Source organism: Leopardus geoffroyi, chromosome D3 (genome assembly GCF_018350155.1).
Source record: "Leopardus geoffroyi isolate Oge1 chromosome D3, O.geoffroyi_Oge1_pat1.0, whole genome shotgun sequence".
NCBI lineage: Eukaryota > Metazoa > Chordata > Mammalia > Carnivora > Felidae > Leopardus > Leopardus geoffroyi.
The window spans coordinates 19,238,371-19,263,635 of record NC_059339.1 but is presented as its reverse complement, the minus strand read 5'-3'; the positions used below and the strand labels follow the sequence as shown (position 1 = coordinate 19,263,635).

Below are 25,265 nucleotides of genomic sequence, written 5' to 3'. Positions count from 1 at the left end.
TTGTCCTACTGGTGTCCACACCACAGGGAGGATACTGGGGCCTGTCGCCAGTCACTCAGCTAGCGCCAGGGCGTTCACTTCTTCACTTCCACTCCCACTCCAGGGCTGCATCTCCCAGGAGGCTGGAGGCAGCACTTCCAGGGCTGGCAGCCTCCGTGAAGCTGCAAGAGCTAGGGGCCACCAGGTCGGCCTGGCTGGTCTCCACATTCCTCCAAGGTCCCATGGCTTTAAAAGCCCATGCTTGGCTCCCTCTGGCTGGTACCAGGCCCTACAGTCCTGAGCAGGGTCAGTGAGATCCCGGACCCTGAGGAGTCCCCAGGGGGCTGGCTGGTTGGGAAAGGGCTCTATCCACAGGGATGACTAGGACATGGACAACTGTCTGGCCAGGCTGGCCACCCCTCTGTCTGCCCCAGACTCCTCCCCCCACATGCCAACCCCTCTCTTGGCCCTGTCTGGGGGCCTCCTCTCTGGGACTCAGCGGCCTCAGCTTGGGCTGGCTACCCACCCTCGCTAGTCTCCGTGGAGCCAGAGGTAGAACGAGGGGGTCTCCACTCTGGGCCTCCCTGCCCAGCTGCCTCTCCGCTGTGCTTTAGCATGACTGGGTCCTCCCCGGGCCCTGCTCTGCCAGCTGGTCACCCTGTGACGCCCTCCACCCTTCCAGGTGAGGCCCACCCTGGCTGCTCCCAGCTCGTCTTACCCTGGCTGCAGGTGGGCTCGGCGCCTGTCCGGGGCGCAGCCTCTGGGGGCCATAAGTGCGGCTCTGCCGAGGGGCTGTCAGGAACAGTCTTCACCTGCTCACCGTGCAGTGGCTCCTGGGGCGTGAAGCCCGTGCCCTCTGCCCCTCCGGCCAGCTCTTCTCCGTCTGTGGGGATACAGGAGGGCTGCAGGTTACAACCCTCACCCAGCCTGCAAGACAGGGCCCCTCCCTCCTGCACCCTGGGACACCTGGCAGGGGACCCGTGCCGAGGCAGCTCGCCACCCCCACCAGGGGACCGGCAGGGGCTTCTCTAGAACAACTGCATGGGTAGGGCCGGGCTGGTACTGGCAGGAAACCGCTCAGCCCCCCGTGGACGCTGGTGTGGCTGGCCCACCACCCGGGACCACTGTGTGCCTAACACGGTAGGGGCAACACGGGGGACTGTGAGGCCCCAGCCCCCTCAATCAAACACTATCACAGGACTTTAAGAGGTGGGCTCATGGGCTCTTCCCACTAGCTTATTGGAGTGGTGCTCAGAAACATGGTCAGGACCCAAAACCAAACCAACCAGCTAAGACCAAAGCAGACAGAGCGGCGTGCTGGCACCATGCCCTTCCACCAGGCCACACCTTCCCTGGCATGAGGCAGGGGCCGGGAACTGGCCTCCTTGAGCCAAGGCCTGATGGGCCTGAGGGGTATAGGCTGAGCCTATGGCCGCCAGCCAGGCCGTTAGTCAGCATCGGGCCACCAGCTCCCAGCCCCCCAGGCCCTGCCTCCAGTGCCCTGCAGCTCCTCCCCCCCGCATCCTGCCCCCTCAGGCTCCCTTCCTCCCCTCACTCCCCTCTTCCTTTTTATTTGGGCCTAGATGGCCATCACCCCGCAACCCTTCTACTCTCCCACTTTCCCACTGAGCCCTTCCTTCCCCTTCGCCAGCAGGTAAAGCCCCACCCCCGCCCCCACCCCAGCCTTGACAAGGCAGGAGTGACAGCTCCTGGGACAGGGACAAAGATTGGGCCACTGAGCAGCCCTGGCCTCCCCACTGTTGGCTTCCAGCTCCCAGAGGACAGAGCATTCCCTAGCTACCTAAGCCATGAGCCATTCTCGCCCTTCCTCAGGTCTCACAGCCTGGCCGGCATGGTCACAGCTTCTTTGTCCCAGCGTCCAGTCCCCTACACTATGGCAGGCAGGGGTGAGCACCTCGGAAGGCTCCTCCTACTTCCCCCTGGACCTGGGGAGCAGGGACAGCAGCCGGAATCCCACACCGCTGGTGCAGGACTTGGTTCGCTGTGGCTGGGCACGCACTCATGAAGCAGACTTGGTGGGTGTCTGGTCTAGTGCTCTGCCTGCCTGCCTGCCTGTGTCCGACCTCTTCTCATGGGGCTGTTCCCTGAGGGCCTGGCCGAGGAGCCTAAAGCGGCTGCTTAGGTGGGCTGGGAGGGCTGCTGGCTTCCTTGCTGATTGGTATCTACAGGACAGGAGCAGGACAGGGGGAGCAGGGTGCAGGGAGGGCCTGGGGCTGCCCTCAGAGGGGTCAGGTGTCAGGCTGGCTCTCTCCTATCCCAGGGGACTGTCCACCCCTTCCAGGCCTTTCCTCTGGGTGGGCCACCATGAGGTGAAGGGACACTCGGGCAGGGGCATCTAGCAGAGAGTGTTAAGCACGTAGGGTAGTGCTCTGTAGGCCAGGCAGCCCCCTCCCCTCCCCACCACCACCCTGGAGGCCCTGTGAGGAGGGCTGCAGGTGAGCCTGAGAGGGAGGGGATTGGCCTGGGGGCCCAGCCTTAAGAGAAGGACCATCTGGGTCCCCCTGGCCTCCTTGGTCTCAGGATCCCTGCCTGTGGGAAACATATGGCCAGGCTGGAGTCCTTTGCTATCGGGCTACTCTCCCTGCTCTCTGGGGCAGACTCATGGTCTGGGCACTGGGTCCCTAAGGACCAGTGTCCTGGAAGCACCAGCCCTGGCTCAGACTTCTCCTGGCTTCTCGGGATGGCATGAGGCTGGCATTACAGCTAAGCCCATCGGCTGGGGGCACCCTGCTCAGGCAGGTGCTTTCTGTACCAGGCTGGTCCCATGGCCTGCAGTGCCCTCTCCACTCTTCCTCCCTGATGTACTTCCCTGCTCCTGAAGGCCTGGCCCCTCAGCAAGAAGGACCCTCACTTACCTGTAGACCAGGCACTATTCTAGCACCAAACCAGGTTCTGGCCTGTAGTGGGCAAATATCCAACGAACAAAGAGATAGCACGTGCTCAGCAAGGAGGTGGGGGGCAGGCAGCAAGAGGCAGGGCCAGGCCCCCTCTGTGGGAGACACACGACTAGGAGCTTCTTGGATGTCCATGAACAACCCTGAGCTCCGCAAGGGAATGGATCCACCACATGAGGCCGGTGGCCCTGGTCAGCATGGCCTGGGTAGTTGGGTGAGGCTCAGGTAGTGACCAGAGAAGCTTGAGACCACTCCTGCCCATCCACAGGCCGCAGCAGGTGGGACAAGTCAGGACTGGACACTCCCAGCCACTGCCGGCCGCCTTCCCCTGGCTGGAGCCAGAGGCCTGTGTGAGGGGCACCATGGGAGTGGGGGGTAAAGGGCGGGGCTATCCACCTTGGGGAGGCTGCCTTGCCCGTGCTCTCACACCTTGGGGACATGTCCTGAGAGGATCCGTCCTCAAGCCTGCTCTCCTAGGTGGCTTGCAACCTCCCGTGTAGCCGTCTCTGGCTTCGGTACCACCCTGTACACCCTCTAGTTCCTGGGTGCTTTTGCAGGGCAGGCCTACCCTTCCTGTCCATCCAAACCTATGCCTGGTTCCAGGCTGCCTGCTGGTCACCAGGAGAGGCAGATGCTGGTCACACTGCCAGGTCACTCAGTCACCCTGCTGGATGGCTCTTTCCTGGTGCTTTTCCCTGTTCTGGGGGTTGTGGGAGATGGGCTCTGGGGCGATGTGCCCATCCCAGCACGGCCCTGACACCACTCCAGGGGATTCTGGGGATCATCAGGGGCACGCCCCCCCCACAACACAACCGGCCAAACACCACCTGCTCGCACATCCTGAGGCAGCCCCAAGAGGCCGGCAGGTCACTCCACATGGCAGGTGTGCAAGTGCAGAGGGCTGGTTTAGGAATGTGCTGAGCACCTGGCCCGTCAGGGGGCTACTCCACTGCCAGGTCCATGCAGCACATATTCTCAGCCCAGGGCCGTCCCCACCCCCGATGTCATGTAAGAGTTCCATTCTAGCAAAAGGCTATTTAGTTTTGGGGAAGAAAATAAAAAAGGATCAATTCTCCGGGACGAAGAAAACACATCGGGAAACATACACTCTTCCATTGATCCGACACGGGAAAAAAGTGCAAATCATAGTTTGGAGCCTGCTCGGGACTGGGGTGCGGTGAGCAGGAGACGGAAGGAAGGCAGCCAGGCTCCCAGGGCCCTGATGACCCTGCCTCCTGTTAGACCCTAAGGAACCTTCCCACCTAGCACCCAGTTGTGTATGGCCGACACCAGTGATGGTCACTCACTTCCAGATTAGGTTATGCAGCACACTGAGGCTTCCTTTGAGTGGTCTCGCTCTTTTAGACCTAGACTCTGGGGGGAAGCCAGCAGCCATGACGTGGGGACACTCAGCAGCCTACGGAGAGGCCCACAGTGGAGGAACTGAGGCCTCCAGCCAACAGCTGGTGAGAACCTGAGATGTGCCAGCAACATGAGAGAATTCAGATGACCAGCTGACAGCTCTGATCCTCAGAAGCTACACCACCATGGAGGCAAGAGTCAGGTGGAGGGTAAGACAGCCTAAGGTCGGGGGGACACCTTGCGGGAGCCACGACTTCATGGGAGGGAGTGATTTCCTTGGGCTGTGGACTCTCACTGTCGCTGCCCTTTGAAATCACCACAATCCACCCCGGGGCTGTGCTTGCTGTCCGCCAAGCACTGTGCTAAACCTGTATCACCTCCATCTGACACACTGTGTGCTGGAAACTGAGACACAACAAGGTACACAGAGGGGAGCAGGGACAGCCAAGGTCACCTGGTGGTAGAACCACCACTTACAATCCTTCAACTGCTCTGGTCCTGCAGCCTTCGGAGGCGCCCCTCACAACAAATGGTTGCAGGAGCTGACTTAAGGGAAGTGATTCCTCGTCTCACAAGGCCACAACCAGGGTAATTGTAACCGACTGGGCAAATGGTCCCTACACTTCCATGATTCTCAAAGCAAACTGGGGATGAGCATCAGGTGAAAACATCAGCGCCTAATGCCAGAACTGTAGGAAAGAGTGAAAGGAGGGAGGGCTGCCACCCTCAGTCCCCACCCAGGCAGACCAGCCACGGCAGGAGCTCTCAGGTCTGATATTAAAATGGCTAGGAAGTGACACAGCCAAGGCTGAATGGCCGAAGGGCTGCATGGAACTGTGACCGGGAAGACTGATAAGCCTGCAAGAGTAAAGGCCCCTGCAGGGCCTCAGCAAGGGTGCAGGCTGGTCCCAGGAGCCGGGGTGAGGGGAAGGCCTGACACCTTGCCTGCTGACCTTTGAGATGCCACCTCAGTGCCCCCTCCCTGGAAAGCTGGTCTGTCAGCTGCCCCTGCCAGTAGGCTGTCATTCCTAAGGGCATCCTGGGTTTTAGAAGGAACCAGGACTCTGGCTGACAGAGCCCTCTGTCCTTTGTAATTCACAAGCCCACCCATGAGCTTTATCCCGCTCCTTGCTGGCTGCTTCCATCTGTCTTACCCTAGGGGGCCTACGCAGGAATGCTCTCCACCACAGATGTGCTCAGGGACAGCTCATAGGCCTGTGAGATCTCTGATAAGCCAAGGTCAAGACCCCTCCCCTCTCCTGAATCCCTATCTATCTATTCATCAAGTTTACATGTAAACATATCACTATTAGTGCTGGCTCCCTCTCTCCTAGCCACACACCCCTATGAGGGGACTGCCACCATCACGTCCCTTTTTGGATGGGAGGAAGGTCAAGAAAGTGGTGGGCACTCCATCAGGTCATGTCCCCTGCCCTCCAGGGCCCCCAAGATGTGCTTCTCAAGGATCACCAGGCTGGAGGTCACCCTGGCCACCTCCCCTCCCCCACCCACACTCTCCACACAAGGAGTAGGACTTGTTGCTGGCTGGTAGCAGGGGCCTGGGCCCAGCTCTGGCCTTGCTGTCTAGGAGATGGGCTGGGACTTACCTGGGCCCAGGGAAGTCATGCTGGGGGTGGCCTCTGCCCTGTGTGGCCGGGGGTGCCCAGGGTCCTTGGACGGGTCTGGACTGGAGGCCGACGCTGAGGGAGGGCAGGGGATGATAGCCGTGGTGGCAGCTGGCACCGGGCGAGGCTTGTTGTGAGTGTCACCGGGCCGCTGGAGAGTGTCAGCGGGCACAGGGTCAGGAGCCGTGGGAGCCCCAGCCCCAGGGAAGAAGTTTTCTCGGCTGTCCTTGGGGTGCTTTGGGGTGGTGGGTGTGTCCCCTGCGGCCTGTGACGACAAAGAGGAGGTGAGGATGGTGGGCACCCCACCTCCTAACCCTGGGGATCCACAGCACCTCCCTGGGAAGACGTCCGGCCCTGCTGGTAGGGACTCAACAGAGACCCTGGGGCTGGCCAGGGCCTCCACCAGACCTCACCCTCCAATTCCTGGGTGCCATCCTGGGAAGACATGACCCCAGGCAGGGGTCATTGAGCCTCATGTGGGGCCATCCCTAGGGAACTGGGGTGACACCAAGAGTCAGCTCCCCGAGTTCAAGACCGCAGCCCCAAAGAGGCAGTGCCGGATAGTCCAGCTTTGGCCACCCCAGAAGCTCTCACCTAGGCCTTCCGTTCTCAGGGGAGCAGGGCCCGCTGGGGCCTCTCCGTCTCCTTCCACACAGTTCTCTCTGCCACCAGGGCCCTTCTACTTTGCACCCAAAGCCTCCGCTCCCAGAACAGTGTGAAGGCTGAAGCTCACTGAGGGTGTGCTGCAGGGTGTGAGCCATCCTCCCAGCCCTAGACACCTAGCCTCAGGCCACACCAGGGCTGCAAATGTGGTCTCACACCTGCCGGGGGCACCATGGTGCTGGGGGTCAGCTGGCTCCCCGCCATAACTCTGCTTCTTTTGACATTTGTTCTGCTTGAAACGTCCTGTCCCTAGTTTCAAGGAGCACAGGACAGCCCCTGTGATTCTGCTGTGTGATATGTATTGGGTTGAACCTGAACCTCCAGTCGGGGGGCGGGTGGAAGGTGGGGAGAGGACAGGAAGATGTGCTGTGTCTGTCCTTGCAGGAGCCAGCCCCAGCCACAGTGACAGCACTGAGCCTCTAATTATGTCCAGAGCACTCTCCAGGTGTGCGCTAGGCTGCCATGGCAACTGGGACCAGCCTCTAGCCAAATGGATCCTGGGGCAAGGGGCGGGGGCAGCAGGCTCAGGGCTCGGGCTGCCCCCTCCCCAGCACTGGCCAGAGGCGCCCAGGCCCCACTTGGGTGCTGGTCCTCAATCTCCTCATCTAAAGGACCCTTCCCTGCCTGTGGCTCCTGCTAGCTCAGGATCTCCTTTTGCCACAAGACAGGGAAGGCAGGCGTTTGGAGGTTTTCTGGGGGGTTCTATCATTTTAAGGGCCTTAAAGACTGCATCAGAAAAAGCCACTCTGTCTGGAGTGGTCACTGCATACCTGACCTCATCTGGGTCAGCAGAGGAGGCAGGAGGGGACCCCTGGGCTCAGGCCCTGCACTGGGGCCCTGAGCAGTTACTCCTGTCCCATGTAGCAGAGGTTGCGGTTAGGGCCACGCAAGCCACAGAAACCACAGCGGCTATGATGTGAATCCTGGCTACTTTGGCAATAATGGGGTGGTAGAACCTGGGGCATGTCTCCCCCGGGATTCTGGCCCTCAGCTGGGGGAACAGGCCCACGTGTGTGGCCCACAGACTGCCTGGTCAAGACTGAACTTCTGGACTTCCTCAGACCAAGAGTCCAGGCAGGAAGGGTAGCATGCTGCCCCATTTCACTAAGAGGAAGCTCTGGACACTGACAGCATCTACAAGCCTGCTGCTAGGTGACCTACAGATGGATGCCCACTGCCCTGAACTCCTGCCTTGGGACTCCCTGTGATGTACTTCCCTGGGGGAAATGCCAAGAGAGGGCTGCGTGTGGGCAAGGATGGGAGGGCAAGGTCTGCTCACTTGTGCTGCTGGGGAAGGGGCAGTTGGGCCACCCCTGGGGGGACAAGAGGCCACACCTATTCAAATGGCAAGTACCTGCCCTTTGACCCAATGACCCAGGCCCAGGGGTCACTCCTGCAGAAATGCCCACATGTGGTGCAGGAAGATGCCCCTCTGGTACTGTTGAGCAGGAGCACTGCAGTGCCCCCCAGCCTTATCCCCCCTCTTTCTCTGCCTGCCAGACTCCCCCTGTGGGCTTTCTCTTGAGCTAGGTCTCTCCCAAGGAGATCCTTCTCCCTCACCCCCTCCTCAGTACCCCTTGCTCCTCAAAATCTGTGGCCTCTGAGCCCCAGACCAAAGGCTTTGGGGGCACCTACACCCAGGGCTCCTGCTTGGACCCCTCTCCGAGGGGAAGATATGCTCCCTCACCCCTCCTTCCTGTCACCAGGTCACGCTGGCCCATCTTCTGCCATCTTGGACCCACCTGTTGCTCACCGGGCCTCTGCACCAACCCAGCCTCCCCACTCAACAGCAGGGAGTCTTTCCCACACCTGGCACCAACCTGCCCCCTCCCTTGCTGAATAAACCCCAGGACCACCATCTGCTCTGCTCCTAACCCATTCCTATCCCAGCCCCACATCACTTCCTCCACCCTCATCCCAAATGAAGTCACCTTTCCAGGGGTCAGCTAGGTAAGGACCATCTTCCCCATTTACAGAAAAGGCAGCTGAGGTGAGGGGACCGCTGAGGTCACATACTCGGAGCTGGGGTCTGGGCCTGCCAAGGCCCCACCTGCCACACAATGCTGCCCCACCTGGGCTGGTGGTCAGGGGCTTCCTGTGAGCCAGAGGCTCACAGGCCTCCTGTCCGTCTCCCCTCGGCCCATGTTCAGCCCAGAAACAGTCCCTCCTGAGGTGTACTGCTTCTCAGCCCACAGCCAGGGGCCTTGGCATGGGGCCTGCCTCGTGTAGGGAGGCCAGCACAGGCTGGGTCTGCTTACCTGTCTCTGGGCGGCAGCCCCAAGGTGGACCTGACAGAACTTCACAGCCTGCTCCAGTGCAGCCTCCTCGTCCACCTAAACAAGGAGATGCTCCAAGTCAAAGGGCCAGGCCATGGTGGCTGGCCTTCTCCCAGCCCCTGGAGTATGAGGACCAGCTCCTCTGAAGATCCCCTGACACTCCAGTCCTGCTGGAACATGGCAGGAGCACACATCTATCTCCCGGGTCCATCCTCCAGGGCGACTGCTGTGGGCTGGGCTGGTCCTGTCAGGTTCATGTCTGGAACCAGGTTATTGAGTCCTCTCAGGGGCTGAGGCTGGCAGAATCTGAGCCAGAGCCTGTCCACAAGCGAGCACGATGCAGGGCCTTTCAGAGTCTGAGGTCTGGGTGGGGGGCAAGGTCTAAATGACCCAGAGACCAACAGCCCAAGGTGCAGGGGGATGAGAAGGAGGCTAGGGAGGCACAGGGGGCCGCCGTGGTGGACCAACGGGCAGGGAAGGAGGGAGAAGGGCTGGAGTGTCAGGAGCACCCAGGCCGGGGCAGGTAGGGTGGGGAATGGCCCGCCCTGACAAGCAGGGAGTGCTGAGCTGGGTTCTTCCTAATGTGTCAGCAACAGAAACAAAGAAAGGTTAATCCTGGATGCCAGTGAGGGGGTGATAAAACAGGCGCTCTCAAAAGCGTCACTATAAACAGACACAATCTGGGAAGAAATCGCTTATCAAGACAGGCAACCAGACTGAAGCAGCCATTGCAGTTCCGGGTCTCTTCCTGTGGAAATCCATTTTTTTTTTTTTCAATGTTTATTTTTTTGGGGAGAGAGACAGAGCATGAATGGGGGAGGGGCAGAGAGAGAAGGAGACACAATCGGAAACAGGCTCCACGCTCTGAGCCATCAGCCCAGAGCCTGACGCGGGGCTCGAATTCACGGACCGCGAGATCGTGACCTGGCTGAAGTCGGACGCTTAACTGACTGCGCCACCCAGGCGCCCCTGGAAATCCATTTTTTGAGAGAGACAGCGAGTGAGCAGGGAAGGGGCAGAGAGAGAGAGGGAGACAGAGGATCCAAAGCAGGCTCTGTGCTGACAGCAGAAAGCCTGATGCAGGGCTCGAACTCACAAACCTTGAGATCATGACCTGAGCTGAAGTCAGACCTGCTTAACCCACTGAGCCACTGAGGTGCCCCTGGAAGGCATTTAAAAAAAAATTTTTTTTTAACGTTTATTTATTTTTGACACAGTGTGAGAGACAGAGTGCAAGCAGCGGAGGGGCAGACAGAGGGAGACACAGAATCTGAAGCAGGCTCCAGGCTCTGAGCTGTCAGCCCAGAGCCTGATGCAGGGCTCAAACTCACGAACTGTGAGATTATGACCTGAGCCGAAGTCGGACGCTCAACTGACTGAGCCACTCAGGCGCCCTTTGGAAGTCATTTTAAATTTTTTTTTTTTTTTCAACGTTTATTTATTTTTGGGACAGAGAGAGACAGAGCATGAACGGGGGAGGGGCAGAGAGAGAGAGAGAGAGAGAGAGAGAGAGAGAGAGAGACACAGAATCGGAAACAGGCTCCAGGCTCTGAGCCATCAGCCCAGAGCCTGACGCGGGGCTCGAACTCACGGACCGCGAGATCGTGACCTGGCTGAAGTCGGACGCCCAACCGACTGCGCCACCCAGGCGCCCCTGGAAGTCATTTTAAATAAAGAAATAGCTATATGTCTAATGCATTTAAAAAAAAAAAAAAAAAAAAAAAAAAAAAAAAAAGGAAAGCAAAGTAAGAAGGGTGGCCTAGCCTCCTTACATACTCAGGGCACCATGTCACCTTCAGAGGACAGCCATGAAGGTCTCTGAGGAAGTGCCCCAGAGACTGGTACTGTGTGTGTTTGGGGTTGGGGGGGTGGCTGTCAGGGGTCTCTTCTCCCTGTGTTGGATTTGATAAGGTTTTGTTTCCTTTACAGTTAAAAATAGAGTTTTTCCAAGCTCACCGTTTTTCCTTTTCTTTTCTTTTTGTATATTTTCCCCAGCTTTTTTTGAAATACAGTTGAGGGGCGCCTGGGTGGCGCAGTCGGTTAAGCGTCCGACTTCAGCCAGGTCACGATCTCGCCGTCCGTGAGTTCAAGCTCCGCGTCGGGCTCTGGGCTGATGGCTCAGAGCCTGGAGCCTGTTTCCGATTCTGTGTCTCCCTCTCTCTCTGCCCCTCCCCTGTTCATGCTCTGTCTCTCTCTGTCCCAAAAATAAATAAACGTTGAAAAAAAAAAAATGATATAATAAAAAAGAAATACAGTTGATAAAATCACCCCGTACTTAAAGCGTGCAACATGATGGCCGGAACTGCTTCTTGTTTTTCGGACTCTAAATCTATGGCCTGCTCATGGTAGAAAACCTCAAATGTAGGGAAATGAACAGCACAGGTGGGGTGGGAATGACACCTAACAAACACCCCGAAGGGCCCTCACACTCCTGGACCAGCCAGGAAGGACCTTCCGTGAGAACCACCAGGCCTGGCCCGTGGCCACCCACCTGCTTGATGAGCATGTAGGTCTCAGACATGATCCTCTCGATGCGGCCCAGGTCGTAGGCCATGCCCTTCTGGCCCTGCTGCCACACTCGGTAGGCATCCAGCAGGAGCGTCTTGCCCGACTCTGTGTCCTCTAGGAGCTTCCTCTTTCTGCTGGGCCGTGTGGGTGGCTCCTCGGGGTGACTGCCCACTCTGGCCCCGGTGGTGGCAGCAGGGGCGGTGGCTGGGGCTGGCTGGGCTGGTGTGAGCGGGCTGGGCTGCTGGCGGGCACTGATGCTCAGCTCCTCCAGAGACAGCTCAGTGGGCCGGCTCTCGGGGCCCCGGTCCCTGGGGGGTCGGCCTGGCTGCGGGGGCGGCGCCCGTTCGGAGTCTGAGCAGCGAGTGGTGGCCTCACCCGTGTCCATGGGCTCGGTAGGCCCTGCCCGGGGGCTCTCCCTGTCTTTTCGCTCCCCAGACTGGTCTGCACTGTCTCCGGCCTCCATGGCCACGGGCCGGTGGTTGAGGGGGCCCACTTTGCCCCCTGGCTCGCCTGCTGGCCCTGAGCCATCAGCCAGAGGGGGCTTCTTGGAGTGGGGGAGGGCCTCTTGACTGTCCTCGGGACTGGCCTTGTGGGGGACGTCGGTGGTCATCCTGCCTCCAGGGAGGCCACAGGCCTTGGGCCCTGGGCGTTCTGACCCCTACGAGAAAACCAAAGGTGAAAGACTGTGTCTTTGGGGCTTCTACCAGAACAAGACACCCCTGGGTGTCAGGTGTGCCCACCCCAGGCCACCCTGGCTCTCCCCGTCTGTTAGCTGGCCCAGGCTGGGCCTAAAGACCTGCCAGAGGAAGTCCTTCCCCGCTCTGCTCCTCCAGCCTTGAGAGGGACTAATGGGGCACTGTCGGTGGTACCACTCCAGAAGAAAAGGCCTGGCCTGGGTTGGGCTGGCCTTCCTTGAACGTGGGCCTCAGGGAAGTCCTGGGTATCTTATGGGGAGGTGATCCACCAGGGGCCACCAAATGTGCTTGCTGCAGAGCTAAATACTCCTGATCTGGGCTCCCACTCGCCCCTAATGCACAGTAGTCAGGGTGGAGCCTCAGGGGTGGGTGCTGCCCCGAGCTCCCGCACGATGGCCCAGCCAGTCCTGCTGGGCAGGGGACACTGCAGCAGCACTGCCCTGGCTCAGGTCCCAATGGCCCTAGGCTGCTAGGCTGGTGACCTAACCTCCTAGGCCTTAGGGTGCTCAGCTAGAGAGGGGGTGAGAACTGTGCTTGCCTTGGAGGGTGAAAAGGGACCAGGTGTGCCCAGCCCACCATGAGCCCACCACCTGCTTCAATATCACAGCTGCTGTGACCCCGAGTTCAATCTGCCGGGTGGGGTACACTGCTCAGGTTGCAGCCTCAGGGAATGTCGCTATTGTCTTCCGTAACCACAAGTCCACATTTGCCAAGCGGGTCAGAGCCTCGCTAAATGTCTGCCGATCCCTCACTGTGCTGACCTTTCCCACCCAGAGAGGCAGGGTCTCTACTTCACAGGTGGGGACACAGGGACCTTCCTAATGGCAGGTAAGTGGAGGGACAGGGGCCATGGGCATACCTCTGCAAGTTCGCTCAGGGTGTCCTCCAGCACCTTCACAGTGAGGATGAAGGCCCGCTGCGCCAGGACCTGGCGGTCAGCATCTCGCAGATACTTCCTGCAGGCACGTGGCCAGAGAAGATGACAGAGCCTCAGAGCCACATGGCACTAGATGGCGGCCCATGCCCTTTCCTGCCCCAAGAACACCTGCTGGTCCCTCAGCCTCCCTCCTGCCTAGGTCCACTCCCCGGAAGCCTGCCCTGAGCCTCCTCCCTGTACAACAGACACAGACTGTCCTGGGCCCTCACGGGGGGAGGGGGCAGGGCCAGGCCAAGTTAGGGCTGGGGGCCTCTGGTTTCTCTCCGCAAAGACTGTGTCCAGTGTGCTCCAGGCCCCAGCTGAGGGCCCCTCCCCAGCTTCTGGGGTGAGTGAGACGAGAGAAGGTGAGGTGGTGCAGGCATGGGCAGCTGCTGGCCCAGTTGGGCCAGACCACATCTTCAGGGATCCCCCACAACCCCTGCAACTGCAGCTGAAGCAGATATCCCTCGGTCCTATCTGTCCCACCCTTTCTGGCAAAGGGATGCCCGGTTACCTCCGCGGCCCAGGTCCCCCTGTTGCCTGGCCTGTTATTACTGGCCTTCACCTGGGGGACCCTGGCTATGATTTGGACACCTGTCTTCCCCACAACCTGACAGCACCCTGAAAGCCCCAAGCTGAAGGGAAGCAGGAGGAAGGAAAGGGTAGCTTGTCCACAGCCTGTGTTCACCCCAGGGTGCACAGGGCAGGGTGCTGTCTAGATACCAGGACAGAGAGGCTCCTGAAAAAAAGGGTGGGTCTAGGCTCCACAACCAGTGGAGAAATGCCCTGGGCGGATGAGGGGCTCCAGCCTGTGTGTGCACCCATGCTCTGACCCACGGCAGCACCAGCTGCCCCCACGGGGCTGACCACACACCGGGCCGGGTGGCTGCACTCACTTGCCCTGGTCCGGGGTCCGCTGCAGCATGGAGGACACCTTCAGCAGGGTGCTGTGGTCCCGGAGCTGGGCCAGCACCTTGAGCAGCAGCACAATGGAGCGGTTCATGTGCCAGGCAAAGCTGCCCGGCCGGTCGATCTCGTCCACGGGGATCCGCCAGATGCCCTGTGAAATGGACAGAGGTGGGCGTGTGAGGTGGGCTGCCGCAACTGGAGCCTGCCATGATACCACAGGGGACTCTGCCCAATCCAGGGTGCCTCGGACCCCTCTTGCTATCCCAAGGGAAGTGGGAGCGTGGCCACCCCCATGTACTTCCCTCCACAGATGGTGGCAAAGAATGCACGCACTATTCTGCACTCTCCTCTTCTGAATGGCTGCAAGGTATGTGTTTACTTGTTCTGTTCCCTACAGGAAGCACACAGGCTGCATCCCCTCAGTTAAATGCAACCAGCGGGAGAAGTCTAGTGCCTCTGCGCCTCTGCACAGGTGCTGACTCAGCCATGAGACAATTCCTAGAGCTGAACTGATGAGTCAAAAGGTGGCCAACGTGAACTTCTGGCAGCTGCTGCTGGCCAGACACGCTCAAGCCTGGGCCCCACCTGTGTGCATTCCCTCCAGCGGCACCCAGAGAATGGAGGGCTGGGCTGAAAATGACCTGCAGCTTGCTGGATGCCCAGGTTTCCTTGAACCCGCCTTTGTCCAGTGTATGCTGTGGCCAGGACCCCCTCCTCCACTTCTCGGCCATCCAACCTCACTGTCTGAAGGCTGCACTGGAGCAGGGCCAGCTCTAAGGATACCCGCCACGGTCTCCCTCAGCCCGTGCTTAGCCCACCCCTGCACCTGGCACCCTGCTCATCGGCAGCTCCATGTCTGGTTCCCTGTGGCATCCCCACACCCAGCATGGTGTCTGAGACACACTCGGGTCCAGTCCAGGTGTAGTGAAGGAAAGGATGACCAAGGGAGTGAATTGTAAGTGAACAGAAGCTCATACCTTCTGAGAAGGCCTGAGGCTGCAGGACCTGGACATTAGGTTTATGTCTCTGGGGCAGGACTTTGGGGACCTGGAAGGAGCAGGCAGGCTCACAGGTGGCTTCCTGAAGCCAACACCCTAGAGAAATTCCTGCCCAGAAATTCCTGCCCAGACCAGGGCTGTGGGCAATGCTGCCTCCTGCACCCGGGGCCCACAGAAGGGTACCCAGGGGGTGCCCTTCCCAGGGCTCTATTCCCGTGGGTGCTCAGTGACTAACTCCCGGCTCCAGCAGTCCCGGGAAGAAAACCAGGGCACCCCCAGCCCTGAGCCACTTAAGCAAGAGAGGAGCCTAAAACCTGCAACTCCAAGCCCCCAGAGCCTCCACACTGGGTCACTGGGCTCACACCGGGCGCAGAGAACTGCTCCCCCCACCCCCTGAGCAGGCTGGGGCACTGTGTGAAGGCTGGCAACTACTCTTTATCCCAGGCAGTACCAAATAAGGCACCAGCTGCCTCCCGGCCTAGACAAAACCAGGAGGCTGAGGCCACCCACATCTAGGGCACTGATACCAACGCTGTATCTTCCCACTGGGCACAGGTGGCTTCTGCAGCAGCTCAGGAAAAGCTGCCACTTGAGAGGACGAGGGGCAGCTTTGGACAGCTGTCTGGCCAGTGTGGCCCTGACACTGTACCCCAGATGTGTGGCAGGGGCTGGGAGGTGCCCTCTCTGTTGTCCACCAGACCCACCAGGCTGAAGAAGAGCTTGGTTCTTTCTCCCGAGGCACTGCAGACGTCACCATGCTCTGCATCACAGGCTGACACAGCTATGTCACCATGACATCGTGACATCTCTATGTCACAGAGATGAGGAGCAACTCCCTCAGGGTCACACAGCATGAGAGGCAGTCCCACAGTTGGCCCCTCACCACCACCACAGCTCTGAGCACAGGCTGGACCAGCCAACCAGCTCAGAAGGAAGCCTCCGTCACCTGCTCTGGCCCTCCACCACTGGCCCCCAGCTCCTTCCTGCACCTAACAGGAGAGGGGGAGAGTCGGAAGCACAGTCCCACCACATGCCACGACATTGCAGGTGTGCACCAGGGCCGGCCCAGGGTCAAGCCAGAGATCTGGGTGTGACCCCACTGCTCCCGGATCTCACTCTTCCTTAGGGCACAGAGGGGCATGCTCTGCTCTGCACCCTCAACCCACAAGGGTCCAGGATGACCCTGGATTTCACTGAATGCCTCCCTCTTCCCTGGCAAAACCTCTGAAGACTCAAAGAACAATCAGCGGTCACTCCTCCCAGTGCACCTTGATCCGGGCTCAGAAGGTCTCTCCCAGCTGCCTGATGAGCAGCTAAGGGTGGAAGGTCCCCTGCTCTCCTTGGGGGAGCCACTGGGGAGGATGAATGGAAGACTCACACTTCTTCCTTCAAATCGTGTTTGGGGGTGGCTGTGTGAGGACAGAGGTGTTGACTTTTCTGGCCCCTCCCCTGGGAAAGTGGCCCTGTTCCTCCCATGTCACCTCTGCCAAGGACTCGGGGTGAGCCTGGCTGTGAGGTGGGCAGAAGCAAGTGTCACGGGGGCCTCAGACATGGCGCCAAAGCCTCAGGAGGCTCCAGGCACTTGGGGTGCTTGGGCCCCAATGCCTGGCCCCACAACACACCTGGTGGGCACCAGCTTCAGCCTGTACATCTCAGGAGCTTACCACCTCTGGAGGTGGCCCGTTTCATCCTTGGTAGATTGTTAGAAAAGGTTTCTTCACACTGTGCTGAATCCCCAGGCTGTCCCCGCACCCCTGCCCCTCCCTGGCACCCAAGCCTGCACCTTATGCCCCTAACATTCCTACTCTGGCTCGAGCCTCATCTTGCCTCTTCCTTCGACTCTTGCTCCCCATTCGTCCACCCGGCCTGGGCCAGGACAAGTTAAGAAAAGGATGGTGTGGCTGCATCCCTCACTGCTTATATCCTTGACAAGGCAGCTCCTTTATCTGCCTCAGCGGAAACCGAAGCCTCACTGGCCTTTGCCCTGTCCCTGGACTCGGGACACTCACCATACCCCCTCACAGAGCCGTGAATTTTACCCTTCTCACTTTTTCAGGCACCCTCTCACTTCCTCTGCCCAGCCAGTTTTCCTGTGTCCTCCCAAGCCTGGCTGTGAGGTCATCTCCTCTCTGAAGCCCTCCTGGCTTGCTGCCCTCCTAAGCCTCTGCCAGGACCACTAGGGGGCAGCCCCTCAGATGGTCAGGGGGTGGTGGGCCGGTGGCTAGGAATGTGTCCTAAGTGGGGGCAGGTGTGCTTCAGCTCCAGGTCCCCAGGGGCCCGACACAAAGCTGGCAGAAGCAAGGGGCCCAGCTTGAGAAGGGCTTCCTGCTCGCAGAGAAGCCCAGCTCATCCACCTCCCCACCAGTCCCTCACCCTGGAGATTTTCCAGGCTAAGTGGGAAACAATTCTGCTCCCAGGGAAATGAATGCCCTTCAGAGCGCTGGGTGTGCACATGAGCCCTGCACTGGGGGGTGGGGGTGGGGGTGGGGGGTGGCGGCACACCTCCTTGCCAAAAGGCAATGATGGCGAGTCAGCAACACGCTCCCTGAGGGCTGGCAGGACTTTGGGCTGCTCAGGGGCATATCCGGCCAAGCTCCTGGTGGGGCAAGAGCTAGCTCTCCTCTCTCCCCTGAAAAAGAAGGGGCTGAGAAAGCGATGCCAGAGGTAAAACACATTTGGCCCTCTGCAGGGTGGACCAGGTGGCCACAGCAGACTTGGCAGAAGGTGGGGGGGGGGGGGTGTGGATAGGGCCCCTGCAGAGAGGGGGTCCCAAATTCCCGCTCTTGCTCCCAAGTTCTGGAATCAAAGACACAGGGCATTTACCTGTTTGGTGTCTCTTTTGGAGAAGGGATGGGATGTGCCAAAACGGGCCAGTGAGCATGCTGAGGAAACCACTCGGGAGGGCCCACCAAGCCACCCCCTGAAGTGGGCCAGCCTGGGACTGTGAGGGGTAGGTAGCCTGGCACCGGTGGTAGCCACCAGCAAGCAGATGAAGGCGGGGGCTGAAGCAAGGCAATGCCTCAGATGAGACGCTTTCTGGATGCACACCGATGGGGGGGTCTGCCTACCACCCGCTCCCTGTCACGCCATGGCGCCACTGGCCTGCCTGTCTTACCCTCTGGGACCGCCCTCCCCACCCCTGCCGTTCCTCCTGCACCCGGTTCCTGATTCCCAGGATGCTGCTTCCAGCCAGCACTGACGAATCCAGTGGCATCTGAGTTACACAATCATGGACATTTTCAAGCACACTCAGCTGGCTGAAACTGCTTATTGTGGAGGTGGGAACCGGAGGCCCACTGAGGGGCAGCGAGCCCCCAGCCACGCTGCTGGATGGTAGCCAAGCCCGGAGTGCATGTGGATTCCCTCCTCACGTCTGGGGCCAGTGGGCCACTTTCCACCGGAGCCACTCTGCACCGGCTAGGCACATCTGTGGGGATCACTCTGGGAGGAGACGAGGGTTCCTATGCTCAGGAGCCAGACTCCCAAACAGCTTTCGGCCAATCCCTGAGGACGGACAGAGGGACGGGGCTCTGGACGCACCCGCTGAGGATAGGTCTACTTTGTACCACACATTTCAGAGCGTGGTTTGGATCCTTTTACATGAGGGTTCCCTGTTAACCCATTCCTTTCCAGATATGCACATGCAGCCATAACATACCGCCAGCTATTTCGGAAAGGAAGACCAAACACATCAGGCAGAGTCCACGGAAAATCAGGAGGGAACTACAGGCACCATAAGCCCTGGGGAGGTTCCTGCAGACATGCAGCTAGCCTCCAGGGACAGCTGGCCCGAGGGCGTGGAGCCACCAGGCAGAGTCTTAAGCTGGCAGGGTGGCAAGCAAGCCAAGGCTCTGCCTTCTGCCTGAGCAGGCAGCGCTGGGCTTCTGTGTTTGCAGCCAGAGCCCCCACGACACCAGCAGCCCCAAGACAAGTGGAACACTTCCCGCCCCGCTACAGAGGGGAAGAAGACAAAGCACACCCCCACGTACTGCCCCTCAGGGAACGACAGCCTTGCCAGGCTGTGCCTAGGGAGGGCTATCAAGCCCCTAAGAGAACCGGGGAGCTCCCAGGGAGGGTAATGCACTGGGAAAGGGATGTCTGCACACTGGCGGAAGGGGCACAGTCAGGCTCCACCTGCAGCAGCAGAGGCCACAAGCACAGGCTTCAGGAAGGGTACAGGGGATGTGCCAGGAGGCATCTGAGAGGGAGGAAGAGGGGATCTGATAAGAAGGGAGTGGGCAGCAGTGCCCGAGAAGAGGGGAGGCCGGCACTTGGGGGCTGAAGGACAGGCCAAAACAGGATCGCAGATGAGTGAGTGGCAGGAGTGGGAGCCAGGGGCAGCAGGGGCCCCATGAGGAGGATCTGGAACGGGGCTCACCTGTGAGGCAGGAAGGCAACACTGGTGCCAGGCGGGGCCTGGGGGGGGCATGACTCAGGGCCCCTCCTGCTTCTCCCCTGTGCCCTCCCCAGCTGCCCTCCTGTCCTGCAGTTCTGGCTGCACCCCAAGACTCCCCTCCGCCAGAGTGCAGGCACACCCAATTCCTGGCTGGGATGGTGTGTGCTTGGAGAGCTGTGGGCAGTTGGGGGCATACAGCAGCAGCCTCAGAGCACTCAGAAACATTGGGACTGTGCTCAAAGCTCCACCTCTGTGCATCTCCTCGGGAGCATCTCAGCCGACCCCCAACCCATCCAAGTGGTTCCAGGCTCCTGGCTGGCAGATGAGGTCACTGAAACAGACTATAACTACCTGAATAATTCATGGAGCCCCAGACTCTGTGCTGAGTGCTTGAGACAAGTTACCAAACCCTCCCTGTAGCCTTGAGACTTGGGCATCTTCCTGCTGCTCTTAAGGAAAGAGAGCTTCGGAAACTGAGCCCCACACTAGAGCAAACCTGGAGGTTCATGGAGGGTGGGGCTGGCTGGCATGGTTGAAGGCCCTTGGAAACCAGGGGAGCTTTCCCACGGAAGCTGAGAGCTGGGTCGGTGGAAGGGGTGGGGTGCTGCCGGGCCAACCGGTGCCCTTGCCCATGAACACACTGTCCACTCACAAAGGGGGTTGGAAAGCAGGGCGAGGCTGGTGTCTGAGCAGGAAGGCCACGAGGTCTTGGCTTCTGGTCACCAAAATCTTGGCAGATGACACCTCAGGGATGGATAGCAGATGCCCCTGCTGGCATGGAGCACACTCCTGGCTGCCAGGCTAAGGTCGTGCTCAGTCCTAAGGCTCATGATGTCTCCAGCACACTGGAGTCTGGGGGAAGCTTCTTCCTAGAGGGGCAGAGACTCCTCTCTCCCCAGATTCCCCATCAGCTGGCCAGCCCACACCTCCCTAACTGCCTCAGTGTGGGCCAGAAGGTCTTGCCCATCCAGGCTCCTGGACCCCTGGCTCCCTGCACACCTGCAGGGCTACCAGCACAGCCTCTTCACCCGGCTCAGGGCCAATGCTGAGCTTGGCGGCCCCAAACGGCAGGTTTTGATTCTCACAGTAGCCCCAACTACCCTGTGCGAGGCCACTGTTCAGGCCGTTCTCAATGGTATGCCCCGAGGTCGTTCTGGGGATCCCAGATGCACCTGCCACCTTCACGGACCCCACCTTTCAGTAATGGCTCTCCCTGGGGCTTCCTGCACTCTAAGGGCACAGGCAAAGGCCCCCCAGGAAAACAAGTGGCCTGGAGATGCCAAGGCAGAGAAGGAGGCAGGTGGGAGATGTGCCTGACTAGGCACTGCTCCATCTGAGCCGCACTCAGACCCAGGGCAAAGGCTTGTCACTGTGTGGATGAAGCTCAGGCCATAGGGACCGGATGGAGACTCTGATTCATCCCAAACCCACACTGGCAGGGACTGTTCGAGTATGTAATCGACGCACCCCTCATTTTCTAGAGGGAAGAACTGAGTTTGGACAGCCTGCCCAAGGCTACCCAGTGACCTGGTATGGGACCAGACTCAGGAACCAGACTCTCCTTCAGGTCCTCTCTGAATGCTTACAAAGGTACAAAAGATCATCAACGTGATCTGTGATTTACAGACTAGAAACAGAAACAGAACTAAGCAGTGACACCAAATCACTTCAGTTTTGAGCCAAGGCCTTTGAAGACCTGAGAACGCCGCCCCCCCCCCCCCCCCCCCGAGAGGGCAGATTGGGACTGGAGCGCCCACTGGCAGAGGGATGGGGAGTGAGTGTCCTGCACCAGTACTTCTGAATGTCTCAGAGACTTCATAATCTAGTCCCTTGAGCCCCTGTTTGGGGCATGGCCTCCAGCCTCGGTCTTCCACAACTTGGCGGGGCTCCTCTCGTTGTCCCCTGCTGCCCTACCCATAGGACTCAGATGTCCCTTCCCCGCTCTGCTATTACTGGGGTCATGCCCAGCCAGGGCACCCAGTGAGGCTCAAGCAGGAGGATAGAGGAGAAAGCAGCCACCCCTGGGAGCACCCAGAAAGGCCACAAAGGAGCCGGGCTTGGGTGCGTTGGGGAGGAACTAAAAGGGGAAAAGCGGTCAGATGCCAAGAGCACTGTGAGAGACCTAGGGGTGCTCAGTCCGCTGAGCAGGTGGGCAGCTGGGCAGGCGGTGTCTGCGACACACAGTGGGCCCTCTCCAGCTCACCCAACGCTGCTTCACCCAGAGGGGCCCATGTCTGCCTGGGGCCTTCTCAGGCCTCCCCTACCTGACCAGGAGTTGCTAACAGAGTGGTTAGAAGGGCTGACCTAGCTCTTGAAGTCAATAGCCAGTCCCAAGGACCTGAAACCTAGCCTGCTCCATCATGGCCTCCCAGATGCTGAGCTGCCCACGGGTGGCTCTGGCTCACTGGCACGTCAGGCCCCTTGAACAGAACCTGGCCTCCTGGGTGGAAGGAAAACCCTTCCACAGGAGAGTCAAACTAGGCAGACAGGGATGTGGGCCCATGGGGCCTGCCCGAGGAGCCTCCAGAAAAGGAATGTTCCAGGTCAAAGCCATAAACCCTGGCCTCCAAGTGTCCTCAACCGCAGTGTAGCCCTAGGGTGGCTCTGAGTGAGTCCCCAGCATGAGCCAAGGCCTGAACAGACTCTGGAGAGTCTATGCCCCAGATGAATCCCCTCTGGGTGCTGGAGAGGCCCACCTCAGAAGTTGCTCCAGAGTGGCCCCTGGGTCTGCCAGGGCAGATGAGCCCGGCAACTGCGCAGTAAGCCAAGTACATCCCAGGAACCAGGAATCACATGGATGGGTCAGGCACACCCACCAGAGGGGTCCCCTGCTAATGGGACAAATAGACACATGTGCATCTAGGGTGAAGGGAGAGAAGAAAGGCTGGTACAAGGAGTAATGGGCTGAGAAAGTAAGGACTTCAGGGATGGGGTGTTCAGGGAAAGCCAGAGAAGAGCCAAGAAGGTGCAGGAGCCAGAGGAGGAGGAGCCTCTGCCAAGTGGAGTTGAAATGGGCAGCCCCTGAGGGTCGACCTTATCGCCTGGAGTGTTCCTTGCAGGAGAACAAAAGAGGGGCAGCAGCAGGGCCTGGGTGTCTGACCTATGACAGGAGGTGGGTGCAGGGGGAGCAAGCAGTCCATCATCCTGGGCCTTCCCAGTCCCAAGCTAGCCCCATGTGCCACAGTATGACAGGTGAACAGGCCTCCCAGGGCTGCTCAGGCCCAACATTTCTATTCACAGAAAACATAGTGCTGTGAGCACCCAGCACCCAAGGGAGAACCCGTTCCCTGGGCAGAGGGATTCCTGCAGCAGCACCCCCCGCCCCCCCCCAGCATGGGTGCAGTGGTGACTCATCGCTCCAAACAGGCGAGGGCGGGCAGCCTGCTGGCATCCTATTCCCAGGAGCAGCGGGCTTGGGGCTGTGGGAGCAGCCTGCTTCCAGCCGAGGACCAGCTTCCATGCGGGTGATTGGAACCCCTCAGTAGGGAGGGGTGCTGGGGTAGATTAGAGCCTCTCCCCCCAGAGAAACAGAAAAATATTCCAGCGTCCAGCCTCAGCGAGGCAGCCCGACCCCCAAGCTAAGCCAGGATGGAATCTGGACTGTAGGCCCTCAGGTCGGGAGCAGCCTTGGGAAGAATACCAGCATTCTCCAAAGTCTTAGGGAGACCTCTGTCACCAGCATACCCATACGAGCCTCCCAAACAGCAAGACTACTTGGAGAGAGCATGTAGAGCTGCGCTGGGTGCCTGGGAGCCCTGGGGGGCCAAAGGCACCCAGAGGGTGCCTGTCCACCTTCTACAACATGGGGTTTCACTTAGAGCTCACAGGGAGAGACTCGTCCCAGGGCACACAGCCAACAGGGAGCTGAAACTACAGCAAAACTCAGACAACTCTACTCTTCTCACTCCACCCCATGTCCCCAAGTAAGGCGAGCATCACAGACAGAGCCAGACTGGCAGGGCAGCACCTCTCCCATAGCTAGTCCAGATAGCTCCATCTCCTTCAGGAGCCACCCTCCTCAGGAGTTCTGAGGCCTTTGGGGCCAGGACTCCCCATCTTCTTGATGCCTTGAAGACCTAAGGGCCCTGTCCCTCCCACAGCACTTGTAACCACTGTCCTGCTCCAGGCCTAAGGTTGGCAGCGCAGCCAGAGGTAGGTGAGGTTGAACAGCACCCGCCTCCCCCCGTCCCTCCCCGCGGCTTCCACTGCAGACCCATCAGGGCCGGCTCTCTGGCCGCAGGGTTGTACAAAACCGCCAGGGGCGCCGTTGCCCTCCACCCAACCAGCGGTCCTGGCTGGGCTCCCGAGGGCAAGGGATTCCCCGCGCCATCCACAGGTAATGAGTCCCCAGCACAGGCAGGGGCTGGGGAAGCCTGCAATTTGCTTGCAGCTGGTGCCCGCCTGCTTCCAGCCTCTTCTACCAAATGAGACGTCGCACACTGGGTCCCCAGAACTGCCAGGCTGTCCCTCCCCTCCCCCTCCCGGAGAAAAGCAGAAACAACAAACAACTAAGTGCGTGGGGGAGCCCAGCCTGACAACTCCACCGCGGCCCCGCCTGCGTGTGCCGCACCCCCGCCCCGCGCCCCTCTACACCCTCCCTCTCATTCTGCCGCGGGGCAAGGTCCTGGCCCGGCTCAGGGCTCCGAGCAGGCTAGGCGCTCTCAAACCGCCGGCACCATCCTCCCGCCCCCGCACAACAGCTATTTATAGCTGGGGAAGCACCGCGCCCGGGCGCCGCTGCCCACCCGGCCGGCCCGCTCACCATCCCCGGGAGCGGCCCTGCGCTGCTCCTCCTGGGCGCCGCCCGCCGCGAAGTTGCTCGGGCCAGCGGCGGGAGAGCGGCTTTGGCTTTCGCTTTCGCGCGGTGCAGCGCAGAGCAGCGCACACCCCGGCGCGCCAGCTGGAGGCCCCGGGCTGGGTCGGGCTGGGCTCGCCCGGGGCTCGCTGCGCGGGCTTCTCCCCCGGCGGCGCGGGTACGGGTGCGGGCTCCGCCGGTGCCCGTCGCCCGCCTCCGTGCGCCGCCGTCCCGGCCCGCCCGGCCGCCCACCTGACGCTGTGCAGGGCGCCGGCCCGGGGGCATGGGAGCGCCGCGGCCCCGCCGCCGGCCGACTTCCTCCGCAGCGGCGCCCGGGAAACCACGGCCCGCGGGCTTCCTGCTGCGCCTAGCGGGCTGGGGGCCGGGGCGGGGGGTGGCCGCCCGAGCCGACCTGGGAAGGGCTGAGCAAAAGCTTCGGAAAGCGGGGAGCCGGTGGGCAGAGGAGAGGCGGTCGCGGCCCAGGCCCCCGCCCCCCGGCCCCGGTCAAGTTCCTACCCGCCGGCTCCGCCGTGGCATCTGTGCAGCGGAGCTAGGGCGGGCGCCGGGCCATGGCCGCGGAGGCTCGTTCGCTCGTGGCGGGCCGGGGCGGGGCGGGCAGAGCCGGACGGGGCGCGGGCACTCGCTCCCTCGCTTGGCCTGGAAGCGGGCCCAGCAGCACAACTGACTTTTGCCGGCCAATCCTCGCAGGTTCCCTGGCCCGGTGCGCGCCGGCGGTGGTGGACTGCCCACCCGGCGTGGGGTGCAGCCCTCACCGCGAGGGGAGGGGGGCTGTGGGTCTCAAAGGCCCCGGACCAAGCGGTGTAGAGGCGGCAGGGAGTGCGGAGGGCCGTGGCAGCCCTCACCCCGCACGCGGTCGCTATGTGAATGGCGCCCCCTGGAGTTGTGCCAGGCGAAGGCCCTGTGGAGGGCAGAGGAGTGGGTGTGTGGGGACACGCAGCTACACTGAGCTGTCCTTGCTGATCCAATGGGGCAGTGAGAGGTGGAGTAAAGACTTTCCCAGTAACATCCTCAGGGGGAAGGGCAGAACAGAGATGCCATGGCAGTCCCCCAGCGGCCTTTACAGCTGGCAGGGGCCTCATCTTCCAGTTGGGTTGTAAGGCTGAGCCAGGAGGAGGCCCTGGGTCAAGGCGGTGGGAGTGTCGAAGCTAGACAGAAGCAGGGTAGGTTCAGGATCCCCTCTCAGACTCTGAATTCCAAGAAGGGCAGT

General features: G+C 60.5%; 1 protein-coding gene across 10 annotated transcripts in view; it reads right to left on the bottom strand.

Annotated features, from left to right (window-relative positions):
• The window catches only part of CABIN1 (calcineurin binding protein 1), a 156,702-nt gene that overhangs the window by 1,247 nt on the left and 130,190 nt on the right, over positions 1-25,265 (bottom strand). For all 10 annotated transcript variants that reach the window (XM_045458949.1, XM_045458954.1, XM_045458948.1 and 7 more), the window contains 6 exons: positions 13,836-13,999; positions 12,883-12,979; positions 11,312-11,986; positions 8,803-8,877; positions 5,864-6,146; positions 698-862 (listed from right to left, as the gene is read on the bottom strand). In XM_045458949.1, the coding sequence (XP_045314905.1) occupies positions 698-862; positions 5,864-6,146; positions 8,803-8,877; positions 11,312-11,986; positions 12,883-12,979; positions 13,836-13,999 (1,459 nt within the window). The remainder of the gene's footprint in view (positions 1-697; positions 863-5,863; positions 6,147-8,802; positions 8,878-11,311; positions 11,987-12,882; positions 12,980-13,835; positions 14,000-25,265) is intronic.